General features: G+C 42.6%; 1 protein-coding gene across 3 annotated transcripts in view; it reads right to left on the bottom strand.

Annotated features, from left to right (window-relative positions):
- Positions 1-27,271, bottom strand: part of pkd1a (polycystic kidney disease 1a) — a 55,713-nt gene that overhangs the window by 17,332 nt on the left and 11,110 nt on the right. For all 3 annotated transcript variants that reach the window (XM_034895356.1, XM_034895365.1, XM_034895376.1), the window contains exons 2-32: positions 25,832-25,903; positions 25,665-25,733; positions 24,561-24,632; positions 23,695-23,858; positions 22,809-23,059; positions 22,133-22,393; positions 21,824-21,992; positions 18,756-18,933; positions 16,944-17,161; positions 15,498-15,619; positions 15,230-15,380; positions 14,196-14,458; positions 13,586-13,966; positions 12,854-13,330; positions 12,562-12,693; positions 11,819-11,994; positions 10,974-11,104; positions 8,166-10,792; positions 7,569-7,766; positions 7,161-7,460; positions 6,581-7,026; positions 6,112-6,262; positions 4,509-4,661; positions 4,099-4,239; positions 2,910-3,231; positions 2,502-2,718; positions 1,724-1,883; positions 1,468-1,611; positions 1,186-1,330; positions 367-681; positions 107-195 (exon numbers count right to left, since the gene is read on the bottom strand). In XM_034895356.1, coding sequence (XP_034751247.1) covers positions 107-195; positions 367-681; positions 1,186-1,330; positions 1,468-1,611; positions 1,724-1,883; positions 2,502-2,718; positions 2,910-3,231; positions 4,099-4,239; positions 4,509-4,661; positions 6,112-6,262; positions 6,581-7,026; positions 7,161-7,460; positions 7,569-7,766; positions 8,166-10,792; positions 10,974-11,104; positions 11,819-11,994; positions 12,562-12,693; positions 12,854-13,330; positions 13,586-13,966; positions 14,196-14,458; positions 15,230-15,380; positions 15,498-15,619; positions 16,944-17,161; positions 18,756-18,933; positions 21,824-21,992; positions 22,133-22,393; positions 22,809-23,059; positions 23,695-23,858; positions 24,561-24,632; positions 25,665-25,733; positions 25,832-25,903 — 8,695 coding nt within the window. The remainder of the gene's footprint in view (positions 1-106; positions 196-366; positions 682-1,185; positions 1,331-1,467; positions 1,612-1,723; positions 1,884-2,501; positions 2,719-2,909; positions 3,232-4,098; positions 4,240-4,508; positions 4,662-6,111; positions 6,263-6,580; positions 7,027-7,160; positions 7,461-7,568; positions 7,767-8,165; positions 10,793-10,973; positions 11,105-11,818; positions 11,995-12,561; positions 12,694-12,853; positions 13,331-13,585; positions 13,967-14,195; positions 14,459-15,229; positions 15,381-15,497; positions 15,620-16,943; positions 17,162-18,755; positions 18,934-21,823; positions 21,993-22,132; positions 22,394-22,808; positions 23,060-23,694; positions 23,859-24,560; positions 24,633-25,664; positions 25,734-25,831; positions 25,904-27,271) is intronic.

The following is a 27,271-nucleotide window of genomic DNA, read 5'->3' as shown; positions in this document are numbered from 1 at the left end:
GAGTGTACCGGTGAAAGACTTTGGCACCAGCAGCTTTTATGCTGCCAGGTATTTTAACAGCGATCCAAAAAGAAGGTTTAACACTAGACTGTTCCCATCATGTTACCTGAAACAAAAGCTGCATAATGCTGTTTCCTGGAGCAGCTCTGTCAAGACTGTAGTTGAATGCTCTGGGGATGGAGAATCGCTCGCACTCTGGAAATAGAAAAGAGGGATGAAGATTAGTTTAAAAAAAATGTAAACTAGGCTGCATGTTTTTCACCATGTTTATAATGTACAACTTGTTATAGATATAGAGGATGTAAATTACCAAGTACAGAAACATAACTTTCTTCAGCTCATGAGACACTAAATACACATGCGCACCTGGACTGTTGTTGCCATGGTAGCAGAGCAGGCTCTGGGGGTCTGCCAGTTTTCCAGTGGCAGCAATCTCAGCTCCCCTCAGCACAAGCGGCTCCTCGTTGAGCACACGGCCGTGCATGAGGATCCGCATGAGGACAGAGGACAGGCTGTAAGCCTTGGCCGCCACTCGCAGAGGGTGTGGCTCCAGTGAGGGGGGAGAGGGGTGTAACTGGGTGCTTCCTTGCTCCTCTCCAGAGGAGGAAAAAGAGGAGGTGGAAGGGGCAGGCTGGAGGTAAGACTGGGATGATGACTGGCTGACTTGATGGATCAGATCACCTGGAAGGAGGGGGAGGATGTAAGACTGGGTTAACAGCTAAGGAAAATACAACGAAGTAAAAAATAAAAATAAAATAAAATAAAGGGTGGTGAAAGCTTTACAGCGCAGTTTCACTTTAGTTTGTTGTCTCTAAGGATACCAACCGTACATCTTCCAAATAAGGGGACTGAAACTTAAGTGGTGGTGTTAATTAATCAGCCAACCACTGATGGACTTTGCAATTTGATGAATGATCTGCACCAATCAGCCTTTTCTTTGTGCTGAGGTTGTGAAGAAGGAACAAGATGCACCAGGCCAGCGCTGAGAGGCTCAGGAGGAGCTGCACACAACACCACGTAAATAAAACAATCACGTCTATCATTTTATGGTAACCATTGTTTCTTGGTCTGCTTTTATAGAACATGGATGCGATTTGGTTATTATAAGCAATACCATTGAGAAAGCATTACCCTCCACTGGTGACAGCTCCCAACTAACGTTAGAGTTTACTGTCATTTACTTACCCATGATGTTGAGGATGTTGTCAGCTATCTCAGTAGGAGTGACTGTGCCCAGCCTCGTGTCAGTTTGCAGTATCTTGAGCATGGACTCCAGTTTGTTCAGAGTGCTGTTCTGACACTCCTCACAGATGAACTCCCGACTCACCGCCTGGTTAACACAAAACTCATAATGTTTTTTGCTTCTTTGAAAATCTCCTTTATTTTCAGCTTTATTCTTTGTTTTTCAATTAAACTTCTTTCGTCTTTCCATTGCTTCCCACATCGCCTCCCTTTCCTCCTGCTCACCGTGCACTGAGCCAAAGCAGCGGAGGTCTGCTGGATGTCGTTAACAGTGGTCAGGTCTAGAGCGGTCAGCGCTCTGGTGATGTTGCTGCGGATTCTCACTCTGTAACCACGCTCATTTGGCACCAACTCCCTGCTCTGCTCATACTGGAAGAAAGTAATCACAGGTAAATGTGTGCTTCATGTATTGTCAAGTGATGAATAATTTGATAGATAAAGGCATTACAGTAATTGATGTGGGTGGCTAGGCCTCTCCTACCTCATTCAGGACTGTAATAAGAGCCAACGATAACTCTCGCACTCTCTGGGAGTCTCCCTGCTCCAAAAGCTTTTTCAGTTTGCTGTCTGTCAGCTCAGACAGCCAATGGGGAAGATTGTTGTACTCAGGGGGCGGATCTGGTAGCACAACTTTGATGGTCCTGGACACATGCACAAAATAGAAAGTCATAATTATAGTGTTTTTACTTTGCTATATTTGTGTGGACTTGGATGTCTTTCTTCAGTACTGATGGTTTTATAAATTGTGCTAGTCAAACTAGGGCTAACAAATTCACTTACAATAATAGCATGGGGTTGTTTTTCTGGCATACATGTAAAATTAATTAGATCAACATCTAACTTTAGAGAGACACAGTACATATTTTCCTAGCTTTTACCAGAGCGTCGGCTAGAGCCCATAATAATAGCAACTAATCAAAGAGATGCTAAATGAACAGTTCAACACACTTCAGTATTAGCTGAAATGTCCTACTGTAAGGCACCAAGTCACCACAGAGCTAAACTTTTTAAAGCTTTGTGGTGAAATTCATTTGCTTTTCTACCATGACAAGAAGGCCAGTATCCAACAACAGAACGAAAACCTTGGAGATGGCAGGGATTTATTGCACCGCTCAGAAAACTTTAGTAATACACACGCTTCACCACCGTAGCTTGGGATGTTTGTAGATCAAAAAAAGTTAAAGGACTGAATTCAATTTATTTGTAATTGGTCTCAGTGCTGCTTTACTGAACCAAACAGCTGAGTAAAATGTAGTTACTTGTTGAGTGCAATGATGGCAGCTCCCTGGTGGTCCTCCACTGTGATTATTACGACTACAAGCTGGCCGGCTGAGCTGAAGCCTGGGGGCAGGAAGGCCGAGTGCTCCGGGCTGCTGCCTTTGTACACACAGAAGTCCTCACAGTAGTCATCTCTGCAGCGTTTCACCTGTAAGCTGTAGAGCAAAGGAGTCTCTGAGACCCCTAGATCACTGTAACCTGGAGGCAAGGAAGTGAGAAAGACGTCAAACTTCATGATCAGTAATGGAGGGAGAAATCTGCTAATTAGACAGTGTAGAAAAAATAAACTATGAACAATAAAAATAAAAAACAAAGGGAAAGGATGACAGTAAAGCAAGAATGTTGTGATTTAGGTGTGTGAGAGTGAGGCCACACGTTCAGCTCCCTACCTGAGCAGTTGAAGTGCACTCGGTCCAAAAGTGTACGTATCCTCCACACTTTAATGTCTCTGTCGCTGTACTCCACCCCTGTTTCCCCTCCCCCTCTCAGGTGACACTCCCCGCCATCCGGGGGCATGTTGTGGTGCAGAGTGATGGAGGCAACGCCATCGCCATCCAGACTGCCGTCGGTCACGTGGAGGGTGAAGTTGTAGGAGTCTTTATGGCGCAGGACACCCTGTCGCAGCACCAAATTCATGCCATGACTTCCTGTGGTGGTGGAGGATGAGTTTAGGACCAGAGTCTCGTTCTGAAGCGTCATGGCACTCCAGCGCTGGGAGGTAGAGTGAGAGAGAGAGAGAGAGAGAGAGAGAGAGAGAGAGAGAGAGAGAGAGAGTTCACAAAATGCAAGTTGCATTTGGTGATATTTTAAAATTGTAAACACATTTATTGTTTAAATGAGCAGGGATAAACCAGCCAAAAAGCTTTCATTAATGGTTGGGACAACATCATGTTTCTTTAAAAAAAAAAAATGGTTTTGATGTTTGCCTTAGTGTGTTTGGTTCAATGCATTCTAGATGACAGAAGTGAGTTGCAGTACCAATAACAGACATGAATGATTCATCAGAAAGCAGACTTAATAACTGTACTGGCTTAGGGCTTTTACAGCAGGTTTTCTTTCTGGGGAGCAGGTTAATTAGCTTGATGGACACGTAATGAGAGACAAGACATATCGGGTCATGTAGATGTGTACATGTAATGTCCTACATGTATGGAGATATACAAAGAGTACCAATTTAAAATGACCCTTGTGCAGTATGGAAACTGAAGTACAGTTTAATTATAAAAAAAAATGGGACTAGGAGTACAATTGAGCAGTTAGCCTGTGTGTGCAATTTGAGGCCGAGTGACTCAAATGTTTTGTCTTTCAAAATGTTTCCCTGTGTTAGTAAGTACCAAATATATTGGTTAGTCTCCAGTTATACAATGATCTCATTCTCTCACCCACACACAACACACATCCTAGGAAACCTCTGAATAAAAGAGAGAGGTGCAGCAGGAGGAGGAGAAGAAGGGAAAAGTTCTGGACATGCTGATTTCACTGTTGCTTCAGCGGTGCAGTGACCTCATTTTGCTGTAACACAAAGAGTTAAATTTGAAATGAGTGCTTGTGCCTTTGTGTGTGTGTGTGTGTGTTTACCCCACGGTGAAATCCCTGGCAGTTGGTGCAGGTTCCTTTGAGGTAGACATATGAGTTATGGCTGACCTCGTAGATGGACTGGGCCTTGCAGGACACACACTCCAGAGACACCATGGGAATATGGCCACTCTGGACGAGTACCTGTGACACACACACACACACACACACACACACACACACACACACACACACACACACACACACACACAACAACTTGAGATTTGGGAGTAAATGGTGTATTCATTCAAGATTCAAGAGACTGGTTATAGAAATTACAGTAATTAGTCTGACATGTTGGGATCCTTCAGATTAATTTTGGGACCCATTGTAAGGTTCCTAATCCCCAGGCTGGGAACCACTGACTTGAAGGATGCATGTATTCATATGTGTAGGAGAATGTGTGCACTTACAGTCTGTATGGTGGACTCTGGCGCCATGCCAGCTTTGCTGATGGTCAGTCTGAAAGTGTATTCGACTCCTGCCTCCAGCTCAGAGCCGGAGATTCCCAGCACCGGATCGCTGGTGCCCAAGCCGAAGTTAAGACTGGAGCAATGCTCTGCACCCTGCAAGCAGAAAATGGGAGGGAGAAATTGGACAAAGTCACATTGCATTCCTCTTACTTTACTTCACTTCACTTCATTGGATTGGGTTACCTAAGAAATCTATAAGAACAGTACATTTATTCCAGAGGATCTAACACTACAGAAAAGATCAACACAGCCCACTACTCATAAGTTGACTCATAGAATTGATTTTTAAGTCCTGTTTATAAAGCCCTACATAGCTTAAAACCTTCATATGTGATTACTTTCATTTGATGTTCCAACGAGAACAGCTCCCCCAGCATGAGACATTTGCTAAGGCAACTTTGTGTTTTTGTTGATCTTCATCTTCTTTTCATATCAGAAAAGCAAATCATGTAAAGACCTATGTTTAATCTTTTATTTGGGATAATCCGACTACCTCAGTTTAAAGTTTTTAAGTGAGTAAATAAAATATGTTCAATACACAATCATTCTGTTTATTCACCATAATAGAATTGTTACTGATTTCCGTTCTTAAAATCTTGTTTGTGAAGATATTATGGAAATGATGGTGATCAACTAAAAACTCTAACATGTTGTGATGGTTTGTCTACTTTGGAGAAAAGCAAAAAATGCAACATTGTGTAAAAGGGAATTTTTTTTCTCTTTATAAACTCTATCTTCTCTTACAGTCCTTGTACCCAAGGTCAGGACAGTGTAAAACATTTGATCAGCTGAGTTTCTGTCAAATCCTTTTCTCCATCTTTTGTGTCAAGTGCCAAACGGTTTCACTCTTTGTGATCGGACTGATTTTTCTTTCTCAGTAGTGGTTCACAACTGTGAGTATGTGTAGTATGTGTGCATGTTCTTTATGTCTGTACTGTAAGTCTCAAGGTGGGGAGCAAAGCACCAGCTGTGCAATGCTGAATTTATACTAAACAATTACCATTTAAATGCCTTTCTGCTTGGATTTACACACAAACAGACATGCCCATGCAAACACTCCTGCAGGACAAACCAATCTTATTGTGTCTTTCATTGTGGTCTTCTGCTGCACAGGCACAATGTGTTGTCACCCAGCCAAGCATGTGGTTGGTGTGAAAAACACTCAATAAATTACACAAGCATGCACGCACATACAAACATACATTTAGATATCAACATGTGGCTTAAATATACATCTAAAAATGGCTTGTGGCTCATAATTTCAATCAGTGCTTCACTGTTGCTAGAAGAATAGTTTATTGTGAATCAATAATAATATGGTCTGCCTCAATATAAACACTGACACTAACAATCCACATTCATGGTGAAGGCTTGAGTGCATATTTGTGTATATTATAGTGTCATGTAAATGGGAACATGGAACGTTTAGAAGTCATTTCGCTCTGTGAGCAACAGAAATGGCAATTTTTACCAGAAAACACTCATCCAACTCGTTTTGTGTTCTAATGTGTGAAGGTGACTTTTGTTTGAGATCTGCCCTTACCTTCGAAGTGCTTTGACACTCCCAGTGGTAGTGGAGTAGTGACTGGCTGTCTGGGTCCATGTTGGGATCGTAGGACTGCACAGCACTGAGCTTCAGGTCCTGTGTCCTCGACCACACCCTGTAGGTGCCCCCTTCTATGATGGGCATCAGTCTGACAAGAAAGAAAGGGGTTCAAATGACCATGAAAAAGACAAACTAGTGCAGATTTTAAATTTAACGGGAATCATCCCAGAAGGTTATCAAGTTATTCTGTGGAGATTCCCTAAAATGTCTTTGCGAACCAACGCAGAGACGTGTGCACATCTCCTGATTGGTTGAAAAATGTTCTTTATTTTGTCTTGCCTATCTTGTCATTGTCCAGTCCATTTACAAACTATGAATCCAAATTTTTTAAAGTTTGTTTTAATGTATGTAAGAATTGGATGTACTCCACAGGGAGAGAGAGTCAAAATTGAGTTTCTCCACTGACCTGGTAGCCATGACACTGAGCTGCAGACAGGCGGCCTTCCTTAGCGGCACGCCTTCATAGGACATAGAAAACACCAAGGTGTAGTTCCCTGCTGCCAGAGCCATCTTTGGCAGCGACAGCTGCAGTCGCCGCACATCCACCTCCATTGGCAGCCGAATTACCGGGACAGGCAAAGATTGTGAGGACTGAGTCACCACCCCAGAGGGAATACTGTGATCTCTATCGTTATCACAGGAGGGTGTTGAGAGTATCTGCCATAGGTACTGAGCTCCGTAGCGTAGGCAGCCTTTCAGGTCCACACTGGCTTCCACCAAAGTGGGCTGGTAGCGCCAGATGGCCAGACGGGGGGCTTGAACCACCTGCACTTCTGGCTCCTCACACTCTAATACACTGATGTTTACCTCCACCTGGGCCAACACCCAGCTCACCAGGTTACTGCAGTTCACCTGGCAGGGATAAAAACATGGTGAAAAGATGTCAAGCTTTCACATACAGCATCATATTTACAGATCAACAAATAAATAATGGATCGATAGAGTACATAGAGCACATGGAATAATGTACTTCTAAAAAAACATACTTGGACCAGGTAGAGTCCCGGCTGTCTGTACTCATGACCCACTGTTGTGGTGTTTGTGTGAACTGAAGAAGAGCCGTCGCCAAAGTCCCACAAGCACTCCACAGGATTAGATCTGGGTATGACATTGACCATCAGGGTCACCGTCTTATTAATGAAAGTGTCCAGAGGCGAAGCATGCAGGACAGCCGCTGTCAGCAGGTTCTGCACCAGGATGTGCTTTGTGACGTTCTGAGCATGCAGTGCGTTGATGGCCTTCAGGTAGATGGTCAATAAACCTGGTTCTTCTGGCGTGTAAAACACCTGGGGTTGTGCAATTCACAGAGACACATCACTATTGAACAGCTGTTTGCTATATTGTGATATTTATTTTTTATATTATTATTATTATTTATAATTAAGTGATCTGACCTCTTTGCCCATATGCGACGTCTTATGGAGGTGGTGCAGATCAAAAGTCCACAGGAAATGAACAGGTTTGCCCGTCAGGATGATGGCTGCAAACAATCTCTTTACACCTACAGGGATTGCTGCACAGCTTCCTAGGATAGAAAGTCCTCGTACGGGCTCCATCACCTCCACCTGGAGGTGCCGCCTCTTGAAACTCACCTGGATTGTCATATCGCAACAAAATGTGTGAACCTCATTAGTTTGATTAAATCATGCTGGCTTTGACATCAGACTTAATGCCCAAAAGAGAAATGAGAATTCAATTCAAAAATTCTAGTTATTTCCTAATTTTTGCTTAAAACATTGTAAATACTAACTTTAAGTGACAATTTGCTTAAAGGAAGCAGTGAGGTCAAGCATTTGACAGATGACTTGGTTGACTAAAAGGACGACAACTAACATATCAACAAGGTGATCAATTAGATGCTTCTTAAACGGAAGGATGCGAAAAGAAGGTTTTCATTTCTTATGTGATAGTATTGTTTGTGATGGCTGTTTTTTTTTACCATGACATTACATCTTGAATATATTCTCTTAATGTATTCTTTCAATCTTTACCTGATTGTGAGCAGTGAGGTTCACCATGTACGTATCCACCCTGCTGAATGTGTGGACATAGGTCTGGTCGGGTTGAGGGTGAACAGTGGCATCTCCGCTGATGCTGAGGATGAGGCAAACGTCTGAGCCAGCTGCCATAGATATGATGAACTCCACCTTCTCACCGACTGCTGCAATGTTTTTACTTGCCCTGAGCTCCAATCCCTGAATCTTGTCCTGAACAAAGAAGCCTCTAGAAACCACTTGCCCGCTGACGTCATTGGTCGCATTTAGAGTAACGATGGCTGTTTTTGCCTCCTGGAAAATCACAGACGTTTTCTTTCCCGTTTCTGTTCTTCCATTCAACAGCCATGTCCACGTCACATTGGTTCCTGTCAGTGCTTTTCCCTCGAGCGAGACGGTGACACCTGTTGGTACGTAACTCTGCATACTCTGTTCTGTCACATTAGTAGCATTGAATGTTAGCCCAGAAATGACTTCCTGGACACTGACAATCTGTGATTTAACCTCTGAGCTAACTTTATTGAATACCTCCACAGTAACTAGCTTTAAGCCAGGGGTGATAAAGGTGTGGGTCTTCCAGTACTTGGTCCACTGCAAAGGGTCCCCATTCACAGACCAGCGGTACTGCAGATCCGAGCCGTCAACACTTAGTACCGTCAGGTTAGTTGAAGCATTGACTGCCACTGGGTTGTCGCTGATCTGCAGGTCCACCCCTCCGGCTGGTTCCAGGAAGTGGATGGTTCTGTTAACGGAGAGCTGGCCCAGGAGGTTGGCTGCCCGGAGAAAGATGTCACAACGGCCTGGCGTGGAGAAATTCACCTCCACCGTCTTCCCGCTTATGTTGAAGCTTGAGCTAAGGGGGTCTAGCTCTCTGATAAGGTTCCAAGTGAATGTCATGTTGGTTCCTTCCTTTAAACCTGCTTGAAGGTGGAGAACACGGTTTGTAGCAAAGCAGCAACTGTCTAATCCTGTGCCCCCACCTCCTCCGATCTCCTCTTCTGCTAAAATCTGCAGCCCCTCCAGCTCACGTTGGACATACAGGAAGATGCTGGCTTGTGCTGTTCCTACGTCGCTCTCCGCTGTTACAATGATGTTGAAAGTGCCAACGGAGCGGAAGGTATAGTACATGGTTTGGAACCCTGGAATTGGGGTGCAGCGGTCACACAAGATCCAAGAGAAGCGCACGCCATCTCCCTCCTCCATTTGGGCCTCAAAGTGGACTGAGGCATTAAGAGGGACATTTATCAAACTAGCATTGACATTTAACCCGCGAACCGGTGTAAGCACAGCAACAGGTAATGTAGTGTGATTCCTGCTAACTGTGTTGGCTGCTGTCAGCGTAATATTGTAGTTCCCAGAGATGTTGTAGGTGTGGCGGATATTCTGGCCTGTAAGCACATATCCATCTCCAAAGTTCCAGATGTAAGTAACATTGGAAGCCATGGAAGACGTTGTGAAAGTGTATGGTGCTCTAAGGGTAAGGTTATTGTACTTTGTGCCATTATGTTGAATAACAATTGGACCGACGGGCATCAAAACCTCAATCACAACACTGAACTTACTGGTGGAGATGTTATTGAAGACAATGACTGTAACATTGTAATGACCTGGGTTTTTATATGTTGTCACGATATTCCTAGAACCACTGATGAGCACTGATGAGTGTTCCTCTCTACCAAAGTCCCACTGATAGCTGTAGTCAAATTCTGGCTCTGCTCTTGCCTGGAAACGGATCTCTTCCCCAGCAGCGTAGTGGTATTTCTCAAGGTTGAGGCTGATGTTGGTTATTGCTGGCTGCACACACACCCAGTTGAAGAAGTTGGCCTTGTTAACCCCACTGGAGAGAAGCAGAGCGAGGTGGTAGTTCCCACTTGTCGGGTAGGTGTGCGAGACTCTGGGGTTTCCGTGGTGTGTCTCGTTTGGGCTTCCGTCCCCAAAGCTCCATTTATAAAGATGAGCCGACGCGTTACCGGACACCCCAGCCTGAAAGTTAACTTCGGTCTGCTCTTGGACACACCCAGACGGCTCCATCTTCAAAACTTGGAAGACAAACACCTGCACTGGGAGGATTGTCCAGCCAGAGCTCACAGCGTTCGAGGCCGTCACATTCACTGTGTAGTTGCCATCTTTGATATACCTGTGTGACACGTGAGGTTTGGATGCTGGGTAGATGGTCCCATCTCCCATGGAGAATGTCCATGTGATATTATTACCTGATGCAAGCCGTGCCCATACTCTAGTAGGACTATGAAGCTCTGTAGGTGAGGAGCTTTCAGCTGTTAAATTTTCAATCTCCTCATATACAAACATCTGGGAACAAGCCTTCATAGAACTGATGGTGTTGTTTACCGATACACAGACCTCAAAGACGCCACTCTGTACATAGGTGTGGGTCACGCGGCGACCTTGCAGCGGGGTAGAATTGTCTCCAAAGTGCCAGTCATAGTGAATGCCATAGGGCGAGGGCAGAGGGTGAGCCTCAAAATAAGCTGATTTGCCAGTGAGGAGGAGTTGCGGCTCTGTTTGTATATCGACACGAGTGAGGATGCTGTAGACACTCATGTTGATGCTCTGACTGATGTTCTCATAACGATTGGACACTGACACCAGTGCTGTGTATATTCCTGTACAGAAGAAAGATAAAAAGAAGACAGGGCGTGGAAGAAAAAGGTGTTAATAAATAGATTTAAATCATTGTCTACCAGCTTAGATTATTTTAATCTTTGTAAATGAAAACAAAGTCAAACTAAATTGGCTGCTGTTCCATTAGTCATGCTGCTGATAGGGAGATGGTAGAGGCCATACCTGGCTGAGAGTAGATATAGGTGACGTTGTTGCTTAGAAGGACCTGATTGGGGGAGTCCGGGCAGAGGAGGGAGGGGGCGTAAGGAGGCTTGTATTCAAATTCCTTATATCCGCCGTCACCAAATGACCAACTGGAACATAACAGGAAAATGAAAAATGATTAAATGAAGACCTGAAGAGAAATACATGAAAATTGATAATGATGAATAAATGCACTGATAACCATTCCCATCTACACACACACACACACACACACACACACACACACACACACACACACACACACACACACACACACACACTAGTGGGAATCTTCTCTGACGAGGCAATAGAGGATTTTTGGACAAGGAGAAGTGGAAACTCAGGAAGCCTCTTTGGACCACAAATGGTGAGAGTGGAAAGAAACTAAGTGAAAGAGTGCACCATAGTTGTGAGGGTGGGAATGTGAAAGAGGGAGGGAAAGAAAAGAGTGAGAGAGGAAGAGTGGAAGAAAAAAAGGGGGGGGGGGAGTACAGGGGAAACAGCCGAGCACAAGGGAAAATTCTTGTCAGCAATCTGCTCTAACCACACAGTTGTAAATCCAAGGCTCTGCATGGTATGACTGCTGCAGTTCTGTTATGGCGCAGAGAAAGGAGCAAAGAGAAAGCAGAGAGGAAGATAGAGGATAAGAAAGGAGCAGACAAACATTAACAGACAGACTGTGTTTACACTCAGCTGTAAAAAGAAGAGATAGCGAGAAAAATAGGCAGATTTGTTTAATATTTTTTTGTTTTAAAACACACCACAGAAGATATCTATCTATTGTATCTGTCTGTCGGTCTATGATTCTGTCCCTCTGTTCATACCGGAAGGTGGCTGCCACAGATAAGTCGAGGAGCACGGAGGTGGTGAGAGTCTGGGTAGAGCCCTGAGGGACCACATCTGGCACACCATTTACTGTGAGGTTGGCCATGGGCTGCAGCCGGTCCACGGTCACATTGAAATGCTCTGTGAGGGTGCTGACATGGTTCATGGCTGTCACCTGGAAAAGAGGCCACAAGACCCAGTTAGACAGCCGGTAGACCGGTTTTGCCAGACCTTCCTCCACAGTGTTGCGGAGGGGGGTCTGGCTCTAGTGCTCTAGTTTATTGGCATTTCTTCACACATCACAATTGTCTTGGGTGGTGTGAACATGTTTGCGATCAAAGTGTGTTATAGTCGTGCAACAGAAATCTCAGATTGGACACAGAGTCTAGCTAGCTGTCTGGATTTACCCCGCAGAGATCGGAGGAGCAGTTAACCATAGTCCTTATATATCGACCTGAGTTTAAAATTCCAACACAAAGAAAGAAGAAGGTAACGGACATCCGGCTGTAAAGAGTGACATCTGATAGGATTTCCGGCGGCAACGGACCAATCCCGGAAGTGGAACATTGTGGATATAGTCTACACAGCTGGATAGAAGTTGAAGACTTGTGTCACATTTACAGTGTGTTAGCCGAATAAACTATAGATGGTGAAAATAATTGTTAGTTGGAGACATAGTCTCTAGGAACAAAAAATCAAGTTCTAATTAAGTTCCCATAAAGTAATGTGAACAGAAACTTACTGTGAGCTTGTAGATGGCAGCGTGCTGGTAAATGACATTGAGGACAGTGTTGTAATAAGTGAAGTACGGCTTGTCATCCACTGTCCATTTAAAAGTGGGATTGGAGCCTTCAAGCACTGATGCTGTGTAGCTCTGAAACCCACACAAACATATATGCAGACATATGAATTTATGTCAAACCTATTTTTATCATGATAAAAAGATGCAGTATGCATACACCAATATGAATATCAAATACAAAATTAATGCATCTGACAGTGATGTAAAAACATAAGCACAAAAACACACTGACCACGACTGACTCCATCAGCACCCTGTGTGCAGGGTGTGGCTGCACCATCAGTCCTCTGAGCGGCTCTTCCAGGTGGACGACCACAGACAGGCTGGCCTCCGTCACATTATTATGGGCCTCAAGCTCTATTTGCACTGGACTCCTCTGCTCCTCCGTCCCCAGGCTCAGATCCAGCAGTGCATACAGGTTGGGCTCTGCGGACTCGACCCGTGAGCTCTGCCCCGGTTGACAGAGCGCTGGACTGGAAGAAAACTCCTCGGGACAGTCGGACTGGAAGGTCACGCTGCGATTGCTGCCACGGCGAGATGCTTTTGTCAAGTAGCGAGACTGGACGCGGAGCAGTATCTGGGTGTTGCTGGGCTTCAGGTAGAGGGTGCCATTTTTGGGAGTGGGGTGGAGGATTGTCAAGCCCAGAGGAGGCACCACACGCAAGTCGCATGATGCAAAGACTGGGTATGATGGCTCAGCTGAAGTCACCTGGAATTTATCAAATTCAATTTTTTCCCAATTATCTTTTTGAATACAACCAATTTTGGGCAAAAATGGGGTACAGACAAAAAGATTATTACACACCAAACACTTAATGGATGTTGATTTATAAGCCTGTGCTAACGTTGAAAAAACATGCAACATTATAGCACATATTTAAAGAAAAAAAAGAGGCATTAAATGCAGAAAGAAAAATATATTAGATTGCATGCTAGGATTTGACATACAGCTTTGATGCCTTACCAGCAGGTTGTAGAGTCCAGGCTGGGGTAGACCAGCAGACAGCTGTGCTCCCTGCAGCTGAGTCTCATTGTGTCCCACATACAGCACCCTGACAGGGCAAACTACTTCGTCCAGCCAGCCTCCCTCACCATCCTCCACCAGCGCCTTCACGTCAAGCTCTGGGTCAGGCCGAGGGGCGGCGTCCAGGTCAACCGAGGTGTCTGTTGACTGTCCGGTGTTGTTGATCCAGAACCACTCTGATTGGTTGAGGGCTAAGACAGGTTGTCGCCACAGTGAATGTGGGGAAGATTGGCAGTGAAGAAGCGAGGCGGGGCCAGCATCGTGCTGAAGGGCAATGACATCACCACGGGAAACCAGGAGGTCCTCCAGTTGATCTTTTACCTGTACAGTAAAACAGTTGCAATGCTGTAACTGCTTAACCAATCTGTCTCACATACAGTACACACACTCACATTAAAGCTCATTGAATATTTGTTCTGACATTACTGCATTTAAAAAGCAAAAACACTAAATACTCATAATACAAGTAATAAATACTTGGTGGAAAAAAGATTGTGAAATCCCCCATTGTGTGCGTGTGTGTGTGTGTTTTTAGAATAAATCCTCTCACCAGTATGTGTGCAGCTGGTCCTGCTGGCAGAGTGAAGACCACCTCATTCTGTAGGGTGTATCTGGGCCTTAGCGCCCCAGGGGGCAGGTGGTGAGATTGGGTGCAGTTAGGACAGGAAGATGGCTGGCAGGCACTGGAGAGAGGCAGGCACCTGTGCTGGAAGGGACACCACTGCTCTAGTTGTGGGCAAGAGGGTGGATCACTGCTCCTTGTGTCATTGGGGACACAAACAGCCACCGTCGCACATGCTGGACCTCCACAACCTGAGACACAAGACGTATCTTTATGATGAAGTTGAGACTTAAAAAAAGAAATTCTTTTTTTCTTATTGTCTTTAACTGCATTATATAATATAAGCTGATCATATGTTTTTCAGAGAACATAATTAGCATGCTTGGCCAATATCCATCTCCATGTAGGGGAAAACTTGCTTTTGGTGTTATTAATAATCCAGTTGAATTATCTCATTATCTTCGCTGTCTCCTCCACTGCGGCTGTAATCATGAATTCCAAGTGAAAATTTCAGAAAAAAAACATTCTCTCATTTTTTAACAAGCTGCTCGCCTCTCTGCGGACTTCTATTTCTCACATTTTTTTATGTACATTCGCTCACTGCTCCTCTGTCTATTGCACATCTCTACTGCTACGTCTCGATGGAGAGGTCCAAAAAAGAGAACACAGAAAGCATCTCAATGTTTTGTGCCTTGTGCCACACAGTGTTGCAGTTATGTGTCATGTGTCTAGACGTGGACAGGACGCGTTCCGGAGGGAGGTAACCTTGATTGGTCTGTTTCCTTTCTATCCTGTTTTGCAATACTTTTGTCTCCATTCAATTCATGTTGACCTACCTAACAACTTCAGACAAGACTTGTTAGTGTGTGTGTGAGAGAGAGAGTGTGCACGTGGATATGCTTGTGTGACTGAAGAGGGGTAGGCTCAGGTGGCTTATATTCATGCTGATATTGACCAGTAATGTGCGGATGGTTTGACACGTCAAGTCTGTGCTCATGAGTGTGTTTCTGTGTTTGACTCACTGGGTAGCAGCAAGTGCAGGCCGGGGTAATGGCAGTGAGGTCTGTAGGTCTGGAATCGGACGTGGATTTGTAAAATGAGCTCCTGAGTGACAAACTCTAGGGAGGACAGACGACCTGCATGAACAAAGCTCAGAGCTGGGAACAACAGCAACTGAGTGCAAAAAAAATGGGAAGAAATGAATAAAAAAACAGACAGAACATTTGATAGAAAGAAGGTTTGAGGATAGCAGTATGATGATTGAATAAACAAGCTGAGATTCCTCCTCACCTCTATGCCCCTGCTGGGAGGCTGGGGCGTAGAGAGCGGAGCGGGAGCGGTGCGGTGCAAAGTATAATGGGATGGAAACACAGCCAGGCCCAATGTGTAAATCCCTGCATCTGGAACACGAACTGTGGAGGTAAAAAAAAATTAAGCCAAGGTGACAAAAGAGGAGGGAAGATTGAGGGGTTAAGAAAGAGTAGAAATGTAGTAGGCAATTTATAAGAACAGATGGATCCACACATTGCTTTGAGAGAGAGAGAGAGAGAGAGAGAGTGAGAGAGAGAACAGACCAAACAGAACTACTGTTAAAGATTTTAAAGGGAACAAAATGTATCTGCTCACATAAACACAGATCAAAGACAGACTGGACCAAAGGAAAACACGCACGCCCACTACAACCTCCCATACACTTAACTTCCCACGTGACATATTGTTTGAAAGGTAGTTTTACACAATCCAGTTGAACTTCTACTCAAGCCACATCTGTATTAAGTGACATGTTTCATTAAGAGACTGACACATGCTGTAACCATCTAAAAATAACAAATTATTAACTATCTCTATAATAATAACTTTCCATTCACTGACAATGCAATGGGTGCCATTTAAATGCAACACTACTGGTTTTCATTTCCTGCTTGTGTATGTGTTCACGTCATGTTAAATGTCATGTTATTTTGTCTATATTGAGCAACACTTAAAGTATTTGGAGGCAACGTCGACTTACCCACACTTAACATTTGGATGCAGTAAACACTTCAAAATGGCAGTAATTTGGCTTCAGAAATCAGATGTGTTCCATTTTTAGTCCACAACAAATATAGATATCCATCTGCCAGAAGACTTTAGGATGCCTGTCTATTTTCTACAGCTTTAAGAGGTTTAAGGCCTGTGGACATTTTAATCAGTATAATATTTTATTCTTTTAAAAATGGCGACATTACAAATATGTATATCGGATAAAAAAAACTATTACATTTATCATGTCAAATTGTTTCCATTCATCCCTGTCCACCTAGTCTGTATTCCTTAGCAGAAACAAATACACAGCAATACTGTATATAGTATGGAGATGTTTTTCTGTAATATTCAGATGTAACCATACTGCCTACATGAATGAAGAGCTAATTACATTAAGAAGCAATTTGTATCAATGCCAAGTGTCCTCCAATTGTAAATGGTGCTTCAAGGAGCTAGTCTTGTGCTTGTGTGAAGGAGGCTGTTTGCCTTTTCTTTTTCTATGCTTCTTTGAGCCAACACATTTAATTTACATAAAATTGACAGCGTAGTAGGTTGAAATTCCTTCCTCTTTGCCAAAACCACTAAGGTGCAGAGGGGTTTAGGGAAATTGCATTTGCGTTGAAATCTGAGCTTCTCATTTCATTATTATGGGTTTCTAGACATCTGAATCCCCTATATTGCTGTGTGTCAGTGTGAACATATGGAGCCTACCTTGGGGGCTGTACTGGCAGACATAGGCCCGCTTGGCATTGCATGGGTGTGGTGAAGTGGTCTGAGCGCGCTGATCGAGGGACACACACACGTTTCCGCGGGAGATCGAGGAACGAGGTGGCAGGCCCTCCTCTCCCTCCTGTGCCTCCGAGCCGTTCACCCAGTGCAGCTTGCCTGGAACGTTGACATCACTCAAGCCCAGCCACACACCCCGCTCCCTGGGACAGGAATAGACAGGTTACACACAGATTACCACAGCACCTCCTTGACATCTGGCTACGAGGCTGTTAACAGCTGGATAATTGGCTCCATCGCTCGAAAGGTCCACAGAAAGACACAAATACAGTACACACATTACCAAATCTTAGAAAAGAGATAACTCCACATAAAAAAGGAATCAAAAGTGCAGTTCAAGACTGAATGATAAAAATATACACACCACACAAACCTCCATACAAAACATCCAGACGTGAATTAATGTGGATCTTAACAAGTGACATTGAGGTCTGTGAATTATGTATCAACTTGTCTTCAACAATCAATGATTGCAGGGCAGAGAGAGCGTGAAAATGGGCTCTTATTGAACCTCACTGGGATGTGTGAGACAGGATGTCAGATACTATATTTTTACATCCCTGGGATTACGACAGATTAATAGGCCTGATAAAAGTGATTCTCTTCCCTGTCTTGTTTACTTTCTTTCTCTTTTTTTGGTCAGACTTTTTTCTATTGGCTGACTACTCACATCTGTAAAAACGACATTTGAAGGGGGTTGACAGGGGTTAAAAAATACAAGCAGAGAAAGAAAAGGAAAAAAAAAGGTCTTTGTGGTAAAAGCAAGACCTTAGAGAAAAAAAGGGGGGGGGCTTCTTATATAAGCAAGGGGGTAAAGCGATGGGATAAGCCTCATCTGCAGCAGGTTTTTTCTTCTCTCATATCCACTTTAGTCTTCTTCCAACTTCACATTAACACACACACACACACACACACACACACACACACACACACACACACACACACACACACACACACACACACACACACACACACACACACACACACACACACACACAATGAACTGTGGACTTCTCATCCCAGGGTGTTAAAGTTAAACTGCAGCTGTGCTTTTACAGATGTGTTTTTTGCAACCCTCTCCGACCTAAACACAAAAACTGGGGGGCCAACACAAACTTTTCAACAACAGTAAAGAAGCATTACTACAGTGCAAAGAGACTCTAACCATGACTAAGCATAAGGTCACAATCCATCCAAATACAATACACGCTATAGTATGTGGGAAAATAGAGCAATGTCAGTGTTTTACACAGCCAGAGATCAATATGAATGAATGAATAGATGACAAAAAACGACAAAAGGACAGAGAAATTAATCAAATCAGAAATTAATCAAATCAGCTTCAAGGTATGAGGTTCATAAACAGCAAATGGTAACAAAATTAAAAATACTAACTTGAAAACAGCCTCAACGAAAAACAACAGTTGTACACACACATACAAAATGCCACATTCAGTCAAGAAAGCCTTTGCAAAGACAGGATGGGAGGAGCAGGAAAAACACACTTTTCATACACCCATCCAAACCGTGTACTTTGTGATTGTCAGTTCAACATCTGTTTTGGGTATTTGATGTCTGTCACAGTGCTTATTTGGCTGTTGCAGCTGCAAAACAGCAATATGGTGAGAACTCACTGTGTTGCAGAGCTGACAGGTTATCTGTCCAGTACCTGACGACAAAAAAATAAACATACAGAGAAAAATGATTTCTGCAACCCATACAGATAGAAACACTCACTGTGTGACTCTTGGTGCCAGCAGGTTACGCAGTGCGTCACTCCTGACTATAGCCAGATCCCCGCCACGGTCTGAACACTGCTGTCGAGCATCTGTCCAGCTCATCTCCACTGGAACAATCTGGAAACAGTGTGAGGACTCGGCGTGGTACACCCCGTCCTTTGGGCAATGAGGGGAGGCTGGCAGAGGACAGAAACATTTACATGATTTCTCATGATTTTTAGAAGTCAAACTTGCAGCGTCATGGAAAGAACAATTATGTTACTGAAAAAAGCAAACTTCAATAGACTAAAACTGCTTTGCGCTTGCCATTCCATTGATTTTCTATAGTGAGGGCGGTGGCGCCCAACTAGGCGCTGCTCTACCCCTGGCGTTGCGCACCGCTCAAATTTGCCCCTTCATCTTTGTCCTAATTTCCACCAATGAGATAAAAGCACGTTGTTACCTAGCAACGGGAAATAGCTTCCTTGCCACCTTTGATGACGGGTACCAGTGCTGCGCTTTGCTCTGTGCCCTACCTAGCAATGCGCAGTGAGCAAATCTCGTACCATGTGTAGGCAGCTTTAAGGTATAGAATTCATGCATTCAGACAACACACTTCAGACAATATCGTGTTCATAAAGCCAGCTCTGTTTGAATGTATACAGTTAGACACTGAACTGCCACCTCAAAAGATATACCAACATTAAGGGACTTCTAATAATTGTAAAAATGTACAAAAAAAACGAAAGAAAAATACTAGAAAAAGAGATCTAAAGGAGTCAAAATACTTCATCCACATAAAGGATGCATTAAGTCATTTATGTTTTATGAGCAGAGGTGTCAAAAGTATTCACATTTATTACTCAGGTAGAAGTATAGATACTAGGGTTTAATAAGACTTCTGTAGAATTATCAATTCAATCAAGTAAAAGTGTGAAAATACTGGTTTCAAAAGTACTTAAAGTAATGTAAGGGATAAAATAATTTCAATATGCTTTTTCAAATTAGACGGCGAGTTTTGTAAACAATTAGCTCTGGGTACGTGTGCGCACAGCTTGCAGTGCATTTGAAGGGAGTTGCTTTTATATCCAGCCATTTCGAAAAATTCTTCCAGGTACGGCCAGCGATGTGGAAGGGTTGGCCGGTCTTCCTGGCTACCAACCTCCTCGCGGGTTCTTGGTGGGGACATTTTGCTCAAGTTCTCTTGAGTCTCATCTTTGTTCCTCCTTATTCAACCATAATCAAATTCACTCTATCCGGCGCAATTTACCTGGATAGGTTTTTTCTGTGTGCTTTTTTGAATGACGACAAGCCTAAATGAAAACGAGCCGAACTGAAATAGGAGTTACAAGTCTATGTTTGAAATGTAAGGAGTAGAAAGTACAGATAATTGTGTGAAAACTTAAGGAGCAGAAGTAAAAATTCATGTCTCCAGTAAAGTATGGATACCCAAAATTTCTACTTAAGTAAGGCAACAAAGTATTTGTATTTCGTTACTTGACACCTCTGTTTTTGAGGCTGCTAGTGTGAGCAACAAAATGTGTATTGTGCGTGTCTACTTTACAGTGTTCAGTTTTTGATAAAACCTTGAACAGTGGCCTGAACAAGAGCTTCTGGAAATACAATATCTCAAAGATATAACCTGTTTCACAGATAAAATACAACATCAACAGATGGAAGAAATTCAACACACTGTCGTGGATGAGACAGGGATGAGTAGGGTCTGTGTGCTTATACAGTACATATTCCACCTGTTAGCCCCATTTTCTTATGTAGACATTTAATCTTGCTAAACTGTTTACATGACACTGTTTATATTCTTTCAAATTTTTGGAAGTTGTTGTCAGAACAATCTATATTGCCAATATTTCAGTGTTCGGACAATTTAAATAATGACAGTATAGTATAAAATTGAATAGTATACATTAATTGTAGTTTTTTAGGCAAATAATATTATTATTTATAATATTCATTTTATTAATGGATATACTAACTTTGGTTTGTCTGTAGGAAGAGCTTCTTGTTTTAAAAGCAATGTGTAGAAGCTCTTCTATGACAGTTCAAGTTGGTTCGGTACAGCTGCAGGAGGCTAAAACACGACTCCAAATTAATTCTAATGTTACGCTAATTTCTAGTGTAAATATTCCTATAATAGCCGCTTTCCGACTGGAGGAATTTTTGCTGTAACTCCTTCAACTCCTACTTCAGGGCAGTATCTTTTCCCTTTTGAAAAAGGTCTACGTTGATTGGTCCAACTTATAAGTCACGCCCCCACAGCGCGCCATCTGTAGAAGCCATGCCGTCTGTTTTAGCAAAACATTGACTACTTAAATAATTACTCGAGTACGTAAATATTACGACCAAAATGGACGGAATGCTGTACTCTGAAAAGTGGACTGATGCGGAGGATAATATTATGCTGGAATCTTCTTCTTCTGTGTTTCTCTGTTAAGTATGCCAGCCTTTAAACAACACTGAGGACCGTTGTCGTGCTTGTGTCCCTCCCTTACCCTCCTACCAGTTCCTGTGGCCACTTGGCCAGTGCGAATGCAAATGGAAAAAGACGGTTTTGAGGGAGAGTAGTTAATAGAACTGTTTAGAAGTGGACTGGTCCTATAACTACATTTCTGCAAATACCTGGTGGGAAAGAGGCTATTTTTTGTAACAACATATTGCCGTTCCCTCCAAGTGGCCAAACAAATCATTTATTACAAATCCTGTATTTCTCTCTTGTTTTTGGAATGTAATTTCATAATGGAATGTTGATGATTCATCAATGCTAACCAAGCAATAAATAGGAACCAATTATTTGAGAAATCCCAAAGGAAAAACAATGAACTCACAACTTACCACCAAACCCAATGTTAGATGTGACTGAGCGATGTTAACAAGACATTTATCCCCTTAGTTTTCCAGACAAAACCCATGGAGAGCCATAGAGCTCCTGTTGGGATTTACAGTAGTAGACAGCCTATACCAATTGATTTTTAATTACTATGAGGAGTTCAGAGTTGTTTCTGCGCTGAGAGGTTTGGCTGTCGATCAGTGTCATTAGCTGCTACGAACGTGTATGTTGGTGAATCTTACCTTTGGCAACTTGGTCACCATCCTTTGAAATCTTCCAGTCTACAGCCAAGCCAACACCCCCCCAGCTGACAAGTTTGAACTCCAGGCTCTTATTGGCCACAGCAAGAGGTGGACAAAGCAGCTCCAGCTTGGGAGGAAGTGTGACGGTCACTTTTCCACGTGCAGAGACCTGAACCACATGCAAACGTTAAAAACAAAAATACTAAAATCACATTTACATTATGTTGAAATAGTGTTTTAAAAAATGTGTTCTTTTATATATAATAAAGTATAAGAATAAAACAATTGTGTCCTATTTTTCTCTCTCACCTCCTTGTGTCCAGCCCAGGCCATCAAACTGACTGCATAATGTCCCGGAAGTCCGTATTTGTGAGTTGCTGTGGTGACCCCTGTTCCTGTGGTGTTGACCCGAGACGAAAGGTCCCCAAAGTCCCAGGACAGTGTCACCGGAGTGACAGAGGACGCGGCGGAGAAACTGATGTGATCGTGGACACTTTGCAATGGGAGTGGCTTCAGTGAGACCGCGAAGTCCACCGCAAACACATCATGAGCCAGAGTCCACCCACATTCCTGTGAATAGAGGAAACGTGTTGTGTATTTAAAAGTCAAATGACTTTCCTGACTGTTTATTGTTCAGATGTTTGTGGTTTTTCTATTGTTTTTATGGTTCTAGATAAAATGTGGTATTTATAACACTTATGAACTGCACTTATGAAATTTTGATTTTTAATTTGAGTTTTGGATAGCTTCTTTTAAGTTGCTCTGTACAGCAGCCCTGCAGGAAACTGAATCTGAGAGGAAGTCATTCAAGCCACAATGGGAAGTTGTTGGTAGATTATAGGAAGGTTTAAAGGAAATCCTGAATGTTGTCTTTACAAAAGAAGAAAACAAAGCAAGAGGTGGAAGCAACACAAAAGAAGCTCTTTGCCATCTGAAGATCTAAAAGGTGCAATAATTACTCTCTGGATCCCTGTGTGCTGCATACCTTCATAACACGGGGGTTTGTACACGCAGCGGAACACTGAGACTTGCTGATGGAGTTTGGCTCTGAGTTTGTACTGCAGAGGCACTCGTGCCTCGCCCCCAAGCCACCGTAGCGGTGGGATGCAGCAAAACACACACTGTTACACTGTTCACGTGTGAAGTTTCCGGGCGTGGAGGAAGAGAAGATAACAAGCTCGCTCCGTCCCCCTCCTCCACTGCTGCTGTCCTCAAGACAGGCTGCATAGTTCAGGCCTGCAGAAGAAGGAAAGGTTTTCAGTCGACGCAGTGCAAACATAATTTGTCTCATATCTGATTTATAACTTTAATCAGCATCAGACATTCTCTGTCCAAACCAGCAACAAAAAAATAAAAAATAAAAAGAGGTCAACTCATGACCAATTTTTTTTTCTGTGTTGTCTGTATTTGTCAACACAAGGGTTGCAAAAAAAGGTGACATTAATTTTGGCCTGGAGTTTATTTTGGATTTGAGTTTTCAAAACCCAAAAGCAACTTTTGAAGTAGTTCCCAGTTGTTACACATTTTCATGGATTTACTTTGTTTGCTAATTTAGATTTATTTATTTCATAAGGACAACGCACATTATTCAACATTTCTCTAAATGTGCCAGTGATAGCCAGTCGGCTAATCATCAAGTGTCCTTGCTCGACGTCTTTCTTTCCTAGAGTTCAGCTTGTTAGTGAGACTTAATTTTAGGTCCAGGCAGTCACTTAACACTTTTTATTATGGTATACATGAATCTGACATGGCAGGATGGGTCCACTGGCAACCAGGGAAAGAAGATTAATATAAGAAGTGTATATAGTGATTTGTAATTGTAGTGACATGTAAATGTATCATGTCTGAATTAGCGTCTATGTGTTTCATACCACAGGTGAGGAGGCTGACGTTGAGCAGAGGCTGGTGGCGCAGCTCAGGAGGGTGGTTGCAGAGCATGGCGTCTGGGCGTCGAACTTGCACCCCTCTTTCCTGGAGCCGGCTAACCAGTCGGAACAGCTTACAGTCACAATCAAAGGGATTACTGCTCAGGTCACTGAAGGGGAGCATGACGGGGAGGAAGTGGATCAGTACTGGTAAAACATGACAACACTCACAGAGATTGGGGGTTCATAAATCTGTACAGTACCTTGACTACATGAACCATTGAAGCTGAAATTAATTTCTGTCTGCATTATGTTGGTAAATGGTAGGGCTGGGTGATCATTCCAAGTATAATGTAAACACAACACAATCATGAAAATATTAACATACATAGTTTATATAGTGTATATTTACTAGGATGTGGCAGTGCACTAAGGTTACTTTAGTTAACTATTTTTATATTATTGATTTCAAGGTGTACATATTCAATAAGCCTATATCATCTACTAACTTTTTACTTATATATCTCATTTTGACACAATTATAATTTTTTCCGAAGTCAAGGTGTAATAGTGTTAAATATTGTAATCGTGATCCCAATATTGAAGAAGTAAAAAAAACTTGTGTTTTATCTAAAGATCTCTAAAGGAATAATTAATAAGCAATACCTCCCACAGTTTAATATATAGCTGTTTTCATCTTGTGGGTAGGCAAGGTAACAAATTATTTAAGCATTTGTGATCAGATGTATGTGTTTGAACATGTGCTTCTATACATGTCTGCGTGTGTGTGTAATTATGGTCTAATTACGGTTCATTTCTATATTTATTAGTGAGACAAAGAGATACAGACAGAAAAAGCTATGATTACTTACATTTGAGTTAAATTGCAAAGGTTTCCACATGTTCCTTCTTCTATGGTGGTGATCTGATTGTTACTCAGATCGCTAAATGGAAACAGAAGACATAGATTACTGTTAGGTCACTTTAGAAAAAATCAATGTGGTGTGGGTTTGACATAACAAAACACCTGAAGCTAATAATTGGGTCATTCTTTATCATTATTATCCGTTTGTAAATTGATGCAGTCAAGCATAATGTAAGATTTGTGCTGATCAAAGAAAAGGACATTTTTACATCCTCTTTTAAATAAAAAACGACTCATATAACTGAGATATATAACATACGGAAGAGGATTAGAGCCGCTGGGGAAAAAATTATGTGAGTTCTGACTTTATTCTCAGAATTCTGACTTTATTCTCAGAAGTCTGACTTTATTCTATATAAAGTCAGAACTCACATACATTTTTCCCCAGTGGCCCTAATCCTCTTCCGTAATAACACAACAAAAAACTGAGTGATTAAAAAACTAAATCCCGACCAACTGAAGCGCCGAGTAAGAGACACAGTATCATTCAGACTTTTGATGTTTCTTTCTGCTTTATTTCAATGCTTCTCTCTTTCTTTTTCTTTAATCTTCTCCCTTTTGCTTCTCCACTCATTATCTCCTTCTCCCTCTCTCTCCTCTACTAAGAGTAGGCTACATAATGGGGCCGTTGTGTGGTGGTTTTGGAAGGAACTGATGGAAACCACTAGAGTCTTCTCTCAACTCACACACACACACACACACACACACACACGTAAATGCCCATCCAATGGGTGGAAGAAATAAGGTAATGGATGGAGGAAGGGAGAGATGGAGCAAGGGGTGGAGGGAGGTAGTGAGAGGAGTAAGCTGTAATTGAACCTGTAATTGGTGTGTGAGTGTGTGTGTGTGTGTGTGTGTGTGTGTGTTAACGTGTGGATATGTGTGTGAATGCTCTTTGGTCCAGTAAGCTTACTCCAGGGATTTCTGCCTACTTAAATCCAGACTAAACCAATCCTTTTTCCATACTGCTTTCTTTTTAATCTTCCTCAATCTCCTCTTCTCTCAACCTTGGGTTTGCCAGGTCCAGATCTTCTCTAGACTTTGTACTCACAGAATTGACAGAGTCCCACAGCAGAACACTACTCTGGGGAGAACATTGATCCGATTCCCCTGAAGATTCCTTAAAGATATAAATGCATAGTTAAATAGAGTTGCAGATGTATTGGGTGTAGGTGAAACTAAATGAATACACAAACACATAATGCTGTGCATACTCACAGCTCTCTGAGGCCAGTGAGGCGATCTAGCAGGCTGGTATCAAGGGAGGAGATGTGGTTCTTGGAAAGATCTCTGTGGGAACAAGCCAACATGTCCACATTTCAAAAGCATGACAGGGCAAGATGATTGCAGGCACACATACACACACTTCCAAAGTATCATCAGACGTTAAGTAATTCACCATATAATGTGGTGGTGAAAATGCTGGGAAATGATATGTAATGATAGCAAAGTAGAGAGAAACTGAAACATTTAGCTCATACAAACAAGTGGTGGAGATGAAAAAAACACATCGTACAAGTAATGTGCATATTTACACACGTAGATGTGCAGAAGAACACAATAATAGGGTTTGGCATTGTTTTAATTTCAACAATTCTGATTCCAATCCTGATTTTCCTTCGATTCTGTTGCTTTGAGGGGTGGGGTGAAAACAGTTTATGTGCACATTTTGAAGATAAGAGGATATTTTTAAATTTTAATTCAGTGGTGATTTACAGTTTTAACTAACAGAGATGCAGCAAGGTAGGTTGGGAAAAGCAGTTTAAATAGAGCGCGCTATTTGGAAATCCAAACAAAAGAGGGAATCAGCTGAGCCATCAGGTGTGCTGGCTTAGGAACTGTTATCTATGAGCTGATATCATAGACAAGCTTGACTCTGCGACCTGCCAGAACTTATGCTATGCTTCATTATATCTGTCATAAACTATCACCAACCAACAGACAAGCCTGTCTAATTTATTGGTCCAGCTTTAATAAGTATAGTATAGTACATGCAAACATACTTCACACTGCACACACAATGTTACCGGTATGTTGAGCGAGATGCCAGCAGATAAAGGAGTCAGGAAATGAGAAAACTGAATTGGTGGAATGCTATGGTGAGTTGCAGAGACAAGGAGAGCAGAGGAGGAAGCTGGACGGAGTCGAGCGAAGTTAAGTGGCTATGGTCTTCTGTGTGTGTGCATTTGCAGCAAAGCCTCAGCTCCATTTGAGAATGAGACAAAAGGAAGAGAAAAAAAAACAAGTCGCCAGGAGACAAGAAGCCAGGGGCTTTTGGAGGACAAACGGCAGTGTTTGTGTGTGTGTGTGTGTGTGTGTGTTTGTGTGTGTGTTAGGGATGATAATATACTGCTGGCCTTGAGTTTGTTCAGTGGACACTAATTTCACAGCAACAATTAATAATCAAAGTCTAAGACAGAAAAAGTGTTTTTGAGTGTATGGGAATGCACACTCCTTTGTCCTCTCTCTTTTTCTTTCTTTCTTTCTTTCTTTCTATGTGTGTGAACAGAGCAGGACGCCCATTCCCAAAAGGAAACATCTGTACATTCCAGACACACTGTGTAAGAAAGATGGAGACGAGAGAGAGAGAGAGCAAGAGAGAGAGAGAGAGAGAGAGAGAGAGAGAGAGAGAGAGAGAGAGAGAGAGAGAGAGAGAGA

Source organism: Etheostoma cragini, chromosome 2 (genome assembly GCF_013103735.1).
Source record: "Etheostoma cragini isolate CJK2018 chromosome 2, CSU_Ecrag_1.0, whole genome shotgun sequence".
Taxonomy (NCBI): Eukaryota; Metazoa; Chordata; class Actinopteri; order Perciformes; family Percidae; genus Etheostoma; species Etheostoma cragini.
The sequence above is the reverse complement of the archived record's forward strand: the minus strand, read 5'-3'. Positions and strand labels throughout refer to the sequence as shown.